Source organism: Amaranthus tricolor, chromosome 17, assembly GCF_026212465.1.
Source record: "Amaranthus tricolor cultivar Red isolate AtriRed21 chromosome 17, ASM2621246v1, whole genome shotgun sequence".
NCBI classification, from domain to species: Eukaryota; Viridiplantae; Streptophyta; class Magnoliopsida; order Caryophyllales; family Amaranthaceae; genus Amaranthus; species Amaranthus tricolor.
This window is the reverse complement of record NC_080063.1, coordinates 19,926,175-19,938,693: the sequence shown is the minus strand read 5'-3', so window position 1 is coordinate 19,938,693 and position 12,519 is coordinate 19,926,175. Positions and strand designations below refer to the sequence as shown.

Here is a 12,519-nt window from a genome sequence, read left to right as displayed (position 1 = left end):
TACTAACTAATAGTTTAGCAAACTTCATCGTTTGAACTTTATCAAAATATATAAATTTAACAAAAACTTAATTAAATCATTTAGTTTAGATTAATTACTTGAACATAAACTACTTAGAAACCAGAAATTACTAAATATAAAAATATAGAGATTGATTACTACAATATAAAAACAGATAAGTAAGCACAAAAGTTTTATATAAATATAAAAATATAGTTTTTTTTTCCTGATTTCCTTCTTGTATGATGCAAAAGAAATGATTCGTCCATGGGCTGATTCGAGATGTCCCTTAGGTTAGCTTGTATACGATAGCTCACAGATGGACAACTTGGCCTTCATACACATAATTAACCGTAGCATGTGGACATCGTTTTCTGAATCTAGAGATCATTTGAGTAATCCGTTTGGGATTCATAACAAGCGGCCCTTCTCTCGCAATGGTTACACGTTTGAGGTTTGGGGATGCAGTAATAATAAATTCGATAAATTTTATAGTAGCTCCCATTCCAACACGTTCAAGACATAAGACTTCCAAAGATTTGAGCTTGGGAAAGGTAAGAGCCCGTTCTTGAGTCTCCTTCAGAAACGTTTTTATCAGTGTCGGACCTTTTGCTGAAAAAATCTACAGAATGGAAGAATAGTCGCATTAGAGCATGTAAAATGAGTTCAGAGGTGCTTACGCCTCATCATAACTTAAAAATTTCAGACCTTTTCGTTGAAACCAGCAGGGCGTATTATAGGCTTCGATACCAAACCATATTAGAAAAGTTGGGTCCGCCTCTACATGTAAGACAGAAGTAGAAAAGGAAAGTGACTTACGCTAAAGAAGAAATCTGTAATGTTCGGGCAGCAGCATAGCAACGAGAGGCAAACCATAAACACTTGAACGTTGTCAAATCTTACACGATGAAGGGATAGTGAAGTCAGAGAAGTGTTCATGAATGGAAATGCTTGATTCTCAAACCCAATCGCTATAAGCTAAGAAAGGAGCCGACAAAAAAAGAGAAAAAGGTATTAATATCAGCAGTAATTAGTACAGGGTGAAACCTTTTCTATTAATCACAAAAGTTCAATGAGAGATCGGGTATCAAATTACCTTAAGGAGATCACCATATAGAGATAAGCTCAAAAGCGAATCCACACCTCTTAAGCCATTACTAAGATTACTCCAGTTGGGGAACAGCCCTACCCAAGTGCCTCTGAAAGAATCCGATATGACGATCTCAATTAATGAGGGTGCAGCTATAGTGAAGGATTCAAATCTCGAATCCACCTTCAGTGATATTACTCTGGGTGCTCTAATTCTCAAATGCTGTAGCTGCTGTATGTTAAAGAGATTCAACTTCTCAAGTAGAGGGCAGGCACTTATTAGATAATCAAGATCGGTCTCACTAATTGTCACGTCTGTAAGAGAGATCCTCAGTACCAAGTTATATCTTATAAACGAAGGTGGAATTTGTAAAGAACAATTTGACAATGCCAAACCCACCAGATTCTGGAAAGAAAACAGATATGATGGCAGAATAAAGCGTTCTCGGCTATAGTTAATAATCAGCAAATCCTCAATATTCTTTTGCGCAAGACACTGGAACCAGAAGTACAAATCAGAATAATGATTCGCACAAAACAATCTAAGGGAAAACGTCCTGATTTGTGAAGTATGCTGGCTTAGATATTTATTGATGATACTAGCAGCTATGTCCCATCTAATATTTCGGGTACGGAGAAAATGACCAATATCATGAACATCAAGGTGAAAGTGTGAAAGTGACAGCCATCGGTGTCTCCAATCCCTTGCTAGAACACTCAACCGTATAGCATCTATTATAGACATATTCTGATAAATGTTGTTGAAGATACCCCATGGTAGATCCGATAATCTATCTACCACCATCTCAGATTGATCCTCTTCTCCAGTAGGCACGAGACTCAAGTCTTCCATGGTCTAGCTCAAAGGGAACATTAATTCAGAATATATAAATTCATTGATTTCCTATAAAAGTCACTAATCAGCTACAAACACTCATAATTACCTTTGATGATTACAGGGAAAACAATTTCAAACTGAAAAGATGATAGATGCTGACGATTACAGGGAAAACAATTTCAAACTGAAAAGATGATAGATGCTAAGAATTGAAATGTTCACTTCAATGAATAAAACACGAGACTCAAACTGAGTTTATGAAGATGTTTTGCAAAGAGATAAGTTTAAAGGTCTATATTCCAGAACCACTTTGTTTTAGATCTTGGATAAAGATTTAAAGCTCTAGGAATGAGAATGTATATACAATGTCATTTCTCTTGTGCGAGGGGGATTATACTCTTGAAAAAAAAGGAGACCTCTCTTGAAGGCCAGAAATTTCCGACTATCGACTTGAGAGACAAATATCTTCCTAAAATCAAAAGGTTAATAATACAGTCTTATAGACAAAAAAAAAACAAAAAAGTGATACAGAAGCAGGATTTACCATTTCAGAACCACAACAAGCACATCTGCACCACACATTAGATAGAAGAACATAATTTTTTTTAAATATATTCTTGGATATGAGGCCAAAATAAATTTCTTAAATTAAGGGTGACCGGCTTATTACTTAGAAGACAACCAATAGGTAAGATGTAAAAACATTCAACACTAAATTTAGGTTTTGAACGATCTTAGATACCAATTGTGAACCAAAACAACTTTAATCTTTTTCAAACAAGAACATGCATACTTGTGATAAATTTATTGTGTTTCTAAATACCTACAGAAATGCAGTTAAGCAGCCTAAGACATTAAGTTGGAGTAGACAGAATCATTCTATGTCTTAAATCTGTGACCAAAATAACATCAGCGTTTTTTTCTCACCATAACCAGAGAAGTAAATGTTAATTCATCCAATTAAATAGTCTTAATTCAAGAAAAATCAAATAGAATATAGGAAAAATTCAAGTATAGTGAAATATGAAACTGAGATAAATCTTGTTCAAATAACCAGCAATTTGATCTAAAGCAATTAAAAAATTTAAAAACTAGAAAATAAATAACAAAGCCAAAAATAAAACTATAAAACTATATAGACACATAAAGAAGATTTATATCAATAATATCAAGTAGTTATTGGCAAAAAATTTAATAGACACCATATAAAAGAAAAAATTAATGACATTAAGAGCATGACTACCGTATTTTCATTTAGATTATTTATATTAATGATCCTCGAACTCCCATCATGTCCAATAAATAAGAAAAATCATATTTCTAAAGACTGAACCATGTAAATCTACAACTCCAAAACATTCAGAAAAATCAAATTAACAATAGACAAGAATCAAAATATATGATGACAAAGATATACCTGCCAAGTGATAGCTTTTGCCCAAAACTCAAAATCACCAATAGAAACAGCAACCAAAAAAATATGTTAATGCCAGAAAAAGGTGAGAACTGAAATGCTAATGAATAGAAATTATGTGACTCTTTATACAAAATACCATGACAATATAAGGAAGAAAAAATAATTTGAGTAAATCAACTTTATATGGCATTATATCAAAATTATTTATTTCCATAACATTAAAAAAAATAAAAGATTTACCCTTAAATGAGAAACCCTTAAAAAATTGTTAAAAAGTAACTGAATTATATATATATATATATACACACACACACACACACATATATGTGTGCGTGTGTGTGTGTCTATATATATATATATATATATATATATATATATATATATATATATATATATATATATATATATATATATATATATATGCATATAAAATCCAAGTAAAAGAACCTGACCAAGATAACAAAATTAATCAGTACCATCACATAGATGTATCACTACATAACTCACTTCTAGCTTGCACGATGAAGTGCACTACATGCTTATATTCAAAGGGAATCAAAGAATGAAAGAAAATTGTGAGGAAGGACAAAATTACATAATAAATTTTAAATAAATTCCTCCACCTAGGAGGGTACTAGTCTAGAGAAGTCACCCATCGCTTATTATTTTTAATGTTTTCTCCTAATTTATTGACATTTACAAGGAAATCTCCAAAAAATTAAATTTCAAAGTATTGCATTTTTGTGGTTCTATGTATATTGAAAAGGATAAAAAATGTCCTCAATCAACTATGATCCATAATATATGTCATCAACAGATTTTAACTGCACTAAGCTTTCCTCAAAGCAAAAGAATATAAACATAGATGGTAAAAGCCTGATATCCTTAATGGAAGAAACTATATACGAGTTATGACAATATAGCTTTTATAAATAAGGAAAGCTTTTTTCTCGTTTTTGGATGGTACAAGAGTAGCTGTCCTATAGGTAAATAGCCATTACCTTATTACATATAGCCGAGTAAGCTGTGCAGCATATGAAAAAGAGGGGGCGAAATTAAAACCCAGCAAACTGCCTTAGTGAGACAACAACTTAATATCTAAAAGCTTCCAATCAATATGCCATTCCTTGGTTGAGCACAGAACACAAAACAGCTCATTATCTAATTTGTTGAAGACATTGACATGCAACCAAGACTATTTCAGCAATTCAAAACCTTGGCATTTTCTTTCTTAAAACCAGATGTTCTTGAGATTCTAATTTACAGATTAATCAAAAAATCCCCTTTCCCAAGACAAAATAAAAGGTTAAGTACTCAAGTTCAAAAAAAAAAAAGTATTGCAAAATAAGAACAGAAACCTGAATCTCCAAAAATTCCATAGATAATTTCTTGCTGAATGCATCAACTAACACTATTGAGACAATATAACACCTTTCAACTGCTCCTGGGCATTGATGTGTGGTAATTAAAAAATATAACCACTTTCTGTCACGGAAAATATTACAGAAACAGCATGACTTGTGGAAGAGAACAGTAATACAGTCCTAAAATTAACCAACAATGAGCACATGACAAGCGTTCACCAATAGACTTTCCACAATGAAAAATAAAACTACAAAAACAGTCTTAGTTTGTGAGGAAGAGAAGTTTGAAAATGATGATGAAAAATTAGAAGCAGCTGGAGTTATGTAAAAATGTTACCATTGCAGCCATTATAAACATGGAACTCTCATCTTTGGCTTCTGGACAAATAAAAAAGCAGCAGCCTGATATTTGTTCATCCAAAATCTCCAGCAATCCTTTGTTTTGAATGTGAACAACACAACTAGAACATTGCAAATCAAGGGTTAAATGTATTGAACACTGAAACCATTGTTATCACAAACTAAATGTCACTGGAAAAAACTTACCAACACAAAGAGAGCTTTTAAATTTAGGATTCTCAAAACGCGACAGAAAAACTTCATTGTGACTTTTTTTATGCCAGGCTTGCCCCCAAAATATTTTTTTCAGGCCATGTGTTTTCATCAATCACCTGCAAAAATGACGCAAAAAACATAAACATGACCATTTCTGCCCAACAAACTGCAGTCTTCAATGAAAAAAGGTTACTTTAGACTTTTGATTTAGCAATTTGCCTCTGAAAGGAATATTGAAGCGAAGAGACAGAAATTAAAGACGTAAGTAAAACAGAAAGAAACAAAGTTCAAATATCAGAAATGATTCAAGTAGACATGTATATTGAGCATTAGTAACCCCCTCTCTTGCCAAGTTGGAACCCAGCTTGGCAGCTCCCCACATGGAAATGCATATACCCAAAGAAGACCATCATCCCAAAGCCTCAAGCTCCCTGCTCAAGTATTTTTTTCTTTTTAAACTGATTAATGATCTAGCACACTGGCTTAGCATGTCAATTAAATCTCCTTGGAATATATGATGAACATTAATACACCATAAACTATGATGCCTGTTATCTTGTGCAAGAAAGATACCGGAGCATTATTTGTATATCATCTCACCTCACCCATGGAATATAACATGCCAGAAATGGAGATATACATGAAAAATCTATAGAGGATCATAAACTCTAATATTATAGCAGTGAAAATGCTTTGATACCCACATAAAAAAAGAACTGGATTAAGCAAACTGAAATTGTACATAAAACCCAATCTTGAAACTCCAAATCAAAAACAAGGGCAGCTTGTTTACATGGTAAAAAACATATTACAGAAATAATCCTTCCTCAGACTGAAATCTCAGGCAACGTAAAAATAGCATATAAATACTCTCGGTCATCAACTCATAGCTGTACACTGATCAAATTGTTTCGAAAAAAGAAATTCCTGATGTTCTACATAAATTTATTAGCCATAAAAGACAATTGTAGTAATCCTAATTATGTTACACCAAGTAAAATCAAGAGCCACTATATCTATCTCTATTTTAATATAATCCCATGTAAAAAAATTACAACACAGCCCTAAAAGTTAAGTATCTTAAAATCTTTCAAAAGCCATATTTTCATAGCACAATCCAATCATCAAATTATCAATAACACCCCAGCTAAAGCACATATTCAAAGAAATCAAAGACAAAGGAAAAGCTTTCCATCAAAACTTCACAAACAAAACCCATGTCAAAATAAGACAGCATTATTATTGCTATTTTGGAGAAAAAAAGGAGGAAATAAACAGTAATTTCTAATTAAAGGCATCAATGAAAATACAACATAAGATTTCAATTTAGTTAAGAGTTAAGACAGCAGAAAAAAGATTAGAGCTTCAATAAAGTTCAATAAATGATCCCATGTCTAAAATCCTAACTAAACAAACAAGATAAAGTAAAAAACAATAAGAAAGTACATCATCAAAGAAATTATAATGAAGTTGTTCGCATTAAATGCTCAAATGGAAAATAGCTATAATTTTTAAAATTCAAACTTACATCACCAATCTGTCATTCGAAAGAGGGAAATATACGTCTGACAGCAACTGGAGTGCCCATCCAGTAGGTTTTCAAAATCTCCCCATATAATACTTGCATGGGTCCAATATTATCAATATGCAAGCAAGTTAACAGATCACAAGAAAATAACCAATAAGTCACCATATTGAGATGCAAGTGCAAAGCAATACGGAGAAGCCAATGACAATACCAAGAAATTCAAGGCAAAAACCTTATGAAATAACCACCTAGTTGGAAGAATTCGTAAATAACAATGTCAAAGCCTTCAGCCCAAAATATAGGGCCGTCTAAAGTTATTCAAAAAGTATCCCCAAGCATTAACTTAAAAAGGGTAGACCGTAGACGTCCTTTTCTCTTTTTTGTTATCCTGATTCATTTTATTGTGTAATACTATTTTTACACTTTGTAACCATCTTCAAAAGAAGGAATACAACATTAAATGGAAAGTATCACAAGACTATTACATAAATTTGTTATGATAGATTACCTCAAAAAAAAAATTCCCTACCCTTTTCACCATCTAAGTCTAAGCAATCAGCACCATCATCACCCATTCATCATAGCCTTATTTTAGCCTCTTAACAAATCCTCATTGCTCTCTCATACACATCAGTCCAAGCATGGATGCAGACAGATTGGGTATGGATAAAGCTCAGATACTATAGTTCTATAATCACCAAATATGTCCTATTAGGAAATACAACAAATTTTCCTAATCCAAATCTCATCCTATTTCATCAACAATTTAGACTGATGAAACTGTAATGAGGGATAATAAGTTCAACTAAAAATAAAGACAAAGATCAATAATACAATATCTCTGAAATCAAGCGCGATTTTTGTAAATCATGCATTATAATTAATTACAAGAGATCTACTGATCTAGTGTATAATCACCAAATTATATCCTATTAGGAAATATTTTAAATTTTCCTAATCCAGATCTCGTCCAGTTTAATCAACAATTTAGACTATGATGACACTAGAATGAGGAATAATAAGTTTGATTAAAAAATAAAGAGGAAGACAATGATGCAATATGTCTGAAATCAGGAGCAAAATTTATAAATCATGCATTAAAATTAATTACAAGAGATCTAGTGTATAAAGTGTCGTCGTTCCAATTATTAAAGAACTTAAAGTCCAGCTCAGCAAGATCAATCTCCCAGTCACACCTAAACAAAATGATAGTACTTTTATAAAAGTTAAACAAACGTGAAGCTCAAAATACCAACACTCCATGAATGCCTGATGAGAAAGTATGCATGACTAAAAACTTTGAGTAACATAAAACCATCACAATCAAAATAATTAGCATAACAAGATGTTATGTACTATGCATACCTAGGAGAAGGCAAAGGAAAATGTTTTATTAAGCACAACAAGTAGCGTCTAGAAAGGGAAAATCAACAGAATAAAATAGGTTATAAAAAACTCTCTAGTTTAATAGGAATATCCGACAAGTGCTTATGATGTTAGCATTATGATATCGAAAAAATCCTTAGTGTAAGGAGTATTATAAATAGAGAGGATGAAAGGGAGAGGAGGACATTATGAAATCTTCTGGAGTGGTTTACTCATATGAATACTTTGAATATGTTAGAAATACTCTACCTTATCTTGTTGCATTACGTTTAAAATATATAGAAAGCCTTCTCTATCTCACCGCATTTCATATTACAGTACAACATTAGCACTGTTACATTACATTTCCATAATAGAAATCCTCTAATATATCTTATAAGTCATCTCAGCAGCGCAGCACTCTTCCATTGCCGTGAACTCCCACCACCGACGCACCAGATCATAACACAAGAAAAATTTTACTGCCATATATGCTAATCTGAATAGATTATCTTTCAAAGGTAGAGGACAATCATGTGGGATTTCCCGGTCATTTATAACCATATCCAAGTCATTTTGAGCAAGTTGTGAGCCACAGGAGTCAGTAGCCACTTACAAGGCTACAACAATTCATCAACTCCCACTTACAACATTAGGCAAATTCAAGTCATATATTTTGTAGATATCACTGGTCTTCATCTATTAAAATCCTGCTTCCCATTTACCACATTAGGAAAATTTAAATCATATATGTTTTAGATATCATTGGCCTCTAGCAATAAATATATTGTTTGGATTGCAGAAAACGGAGGGATACAAAGGAAAAGGAAATGGAGGGATGAAATTTCTTTCATTTAAATAACAAAATGAAGGAAAATGGAACGACAAATTCCTTCATATAATATGACTATATGAGAGGCAAAACTCACTATACCCAAACACACAATAATGATCTTTTGAGGGAAATAAGTCCACATACAGAAAGGCTTCAAGAAAAAATCATAAGAAGTTCACGAATATTTATCTAAGATAAAAGATGTAAAATATAAATGATTATAACATCTTGTCTTCTGACAGCTCAACGATCAAGACAAAGCATAAAATGATTCTTCCAAGTGAAGAACACATGCACAAAGAAACAACTAATATATATAGGAGCAAATTAATTATAAGAACCTACATTATTATGGGAGATAAACTTACATAAGATAACCCGCCATATAACTTCAAAAGCACGATCATACCAGGCTTTTTTCTCCTTCAGCATCAGCAAGAGGTTTCCATGGAATTACTGCAAGGGAAAAACATCCAAAGCACAACAGAGGAAATGAAGATTTTAAAACTCAGGAAAGAAAAGACAACCTCAATCAACCTATAGTACCAGCCAATTATTACAGAATCCAACAATGCTCAAAGTAGATCCAGGCCACATCAAGGTGGTGCAGCATCCATGTAAAAGCCCTTACACCCTCCATACTAGAATATAATAAATAGAATCTTCCTCGTCAGGCAGTAAATAGAGTAAATAGATGTGTTGTGAAAAACAAGTAACAATATAAACACTCTTTCTCATGGAGATCATGGAGAAAGATGTATTTTCAAACCATACCAAGTAATTGAAAACATAACAATAATATGGCATGGTTTGAGAAGATTCATCTTCTCTATTAGGTACAGACGTGGCCAAAGCTCCTCTCTTATTTAAACATTCATTAATCAATGATGTACAACCTGAACCCACATCTAATGTGCCAAAATTTAGTCTGGTGGCATAGTCCCAACTACCAACTCTAAGTATTTGTCTTAGTTGTATTCACTCATGAGCATAGCAAATACATCACATCCTCAAAGCCTTACTCACATGAATATCGCTCTTCGACCATCCCATTCCAAAGTGAATCATATTAGGATTATTTCCTTTAAATAGGTGACAGCGAATACAAATTTCATGTACAAACTATAATTCTCCTTCTTAAATTTTCAAGTAGCATGTATGAACTTTGGAAAAAGGAATATACAATTGATTATTACAACTCATTAAATTATTTGCACATCTTTATACGTGAATTTGCGGATAATGTTTGCAACCAAAAGTCAATAAAAACAACATTTTTTGGTTATTATTAACAAGAGTAAAGTTGCGTACACCCCACCCCAAATTCCGCGTAGTTAGGAGTCAATTAATGACATTGGGTATGAAATGTTGTTTTAGTCGAACTATCAATCATAATCTAATTGATAATTCATATTCAACCCCGTCCAAATTAACCAACAAAATCATGGTGATTATAGAAACTGTTAACCGGAAAAGAGTTCAACTTGCAAAGGTAATCACATTGTAAAGTACTAAAATAGAAACAATATTCCAACAAATACAAGAAATTGACATGTCACTAAGTCATATGACAACAATTAGCAGAAGAAGAGGAACTATTCCACAACAAAACATTACCAGAACTTTAAACGAATATCAATTTGTGTAATCAAATAGTAAGAAACCCTAATCACAATTTGATCTCTCAATATTTCCTACTTCATTGATTATAATACACATAAACAGAAAGAAAAACATTGAATTTCTGGAATTAAAGCTGAGTAGAAAGAAATATAATCATACAGTTTTTCCAGCGATCTTGAGGATTGATATCAAACCAAAATCAATCAAACATGAAACATCCAACCACGAAGAGGAATTTGATTATCATAATCCCTAGAGTAGAGAGAGGCAGAGAGCGATCAATAATTTCCATTTTACCGGTCCCACCCACTTTGCCGCGTTTTCTTCGGACCAAGGGCCCACGACCCGTACCTATATTAACAATTTCACAAATTTCATCTCATAATTTTTTATATTATTCCTTCAAATTTCATTTACAAAATTGACGGTGTGTTTGAGAGAATTTTTTAAAATATTATAATTAAATATTAAGAATAATGTAAGTAAACATTTAAGATATTGAAAGTAGGCATTAAAGATACGATAAGTAAGCATTAAGGATAATGTAAATAGACATTAAGAATATGATAATAAGAATTAATCTTTAATGGTCTGTATTTAAACATGTCTCTCAATCAAAGAGACCAGCTGATTTAAATAAGTTGTGTTAATCTACTTAAACTAAACAATTAAAAAGCTAGTCTTATTTCAATTGAAGCATATAGTATTAATTTTTTTTTTGATTCGATTATGATTGTCCCTTCTCCTAATCCCTTTCTTCAGTCTATTATGTACCAAAAAAAGCAACTAGTCAAATAATCTATAATCTATAACTATTATTAAAACAAAATATTACTAACATCACCACTTTAAAAAATTGCTTATGTGTCACATTCTCAATAAAAATTTTCCATCTAAAATTCAATGATGATGTCATTAATTTTATGACTAATATTTATATCGTTGACTTTACTACTTTTTAATTATGACAATATAATACAATGTATGTATTATATACAACTGTTCAGAGTAAAATGAAATATAACGATAATGTAAAATTTATTTATTTCAATTTAATTTCTTAATTTACATAAATATGTCAGAAATTTTGATAAAATCGTGCATAACACGGGCATTATCTAGTATATTACTATTACAATTTTAACTTGTTGATATATTGAAGTTATGAACTCAATTTTATATCACTAACTTTTCACATAAATATGAGTTAAAAATATTACAATGAGGAATGCACTAAATTTTATTATTCAGAGACATTTCTATGATTGTAAAAAATTCTCATAATATTTTTACATAAAATAATACTTTTATATTGGAATGAAGAGCATACTCAATTGTCAAAATGCTATTTGAACCAAGTTTTGACAACTCTAGTGTTATTCTCTTATCTAGTTATCTTACCAATGTTGATGTACATCATTTTGTTGGCTTTTGTCCTCTATATATATTTTCCATTCTTTAGAGAAATATTACTCTTGAGAATCATAAATCATAAGATATGATAATTATATGCCAATATGCTACAATGTGGAGCATCAAAGAATAACTAATAATCATATAATATTCCTACTATATCCATTATCCAAATCAGATTTGTACAAACTATACTATTTGTCAATAACTTTATCAATTAATTAATTACTTAGCATTATAAAAGTATACATCCTATTCACTCAATTTGAGAATCAGATCTTGTCTCAATTTAAACGAATATTATTTCCCCAGATAATGCCATATAATCGAATTTAATCTAAGACTAGGTCTTCTCCCTCCCTCAGCCTACCCTATAATTAAAAAAATCCTATCCTTATTATAGTATATTAAGCTACATGTTACATGTTCATAAATGTGGATACTAGAGCTTTGGTTCTTGGTCTTTCATAGATTTAATGTACATTAAAATAG

The 12,519-nt window shown here is 31.6% G+C and overlaps 1 protein-coding gene across 7 annotated transcripts; it reads right to left on the bottom strand.

Moving 5' to 3' along the window:
* Positions 1-112: 112 nt before the first annotated feature.
* Positions 113-10,956, bottom strand: LOC130804330 (F-box/FBD/LRR-repeat protein At2g04230-like). Of its 7 annotated transcripts, XM_057668729.1 has the most exons (10): positions 10,774-10,956; positions 9,538-9,632; positions 9,360-9,447; positions 6,792-6,883; positions 5,255-5,379; positions 4,703-5,169; positions 3,345-3,371; positions 1,097-1,945; positions 820-978; positions 113-622 (listed from the first exon to the last, which is right to left on the bottom strand). In XM_057668729.1, the coding sequence occupies exons 6-10, from the start codon at positions 4,721-4,723 to the stop codon at positions 314-316; spliced, it is 1,365 nt and encodes a 454-aa protein (XP_057524712.1). In that variant the 5' UTR covers positions 4,724-5,169; positions 5,255-5,379; positions 6,792-6,883; positions 9,360-9,447; positions 9,538-9,632; positions 10,774-10,956; the 3' UTR covers positions 113-313. The 7 variants fall into 7 exon arrangements, with proteins under 7 accessions (XP_057524712.1, XP_057524709.1, XP_057524710.1 ...); XM_057668726.1 differs by lacking the exon at positions 6,792-6,883; XM_057668727.1 differs by lacking the exon at positions 9,538-9,632.
* Positions 10,957-12,519: the final 1,563 nt, after the last annotated feature.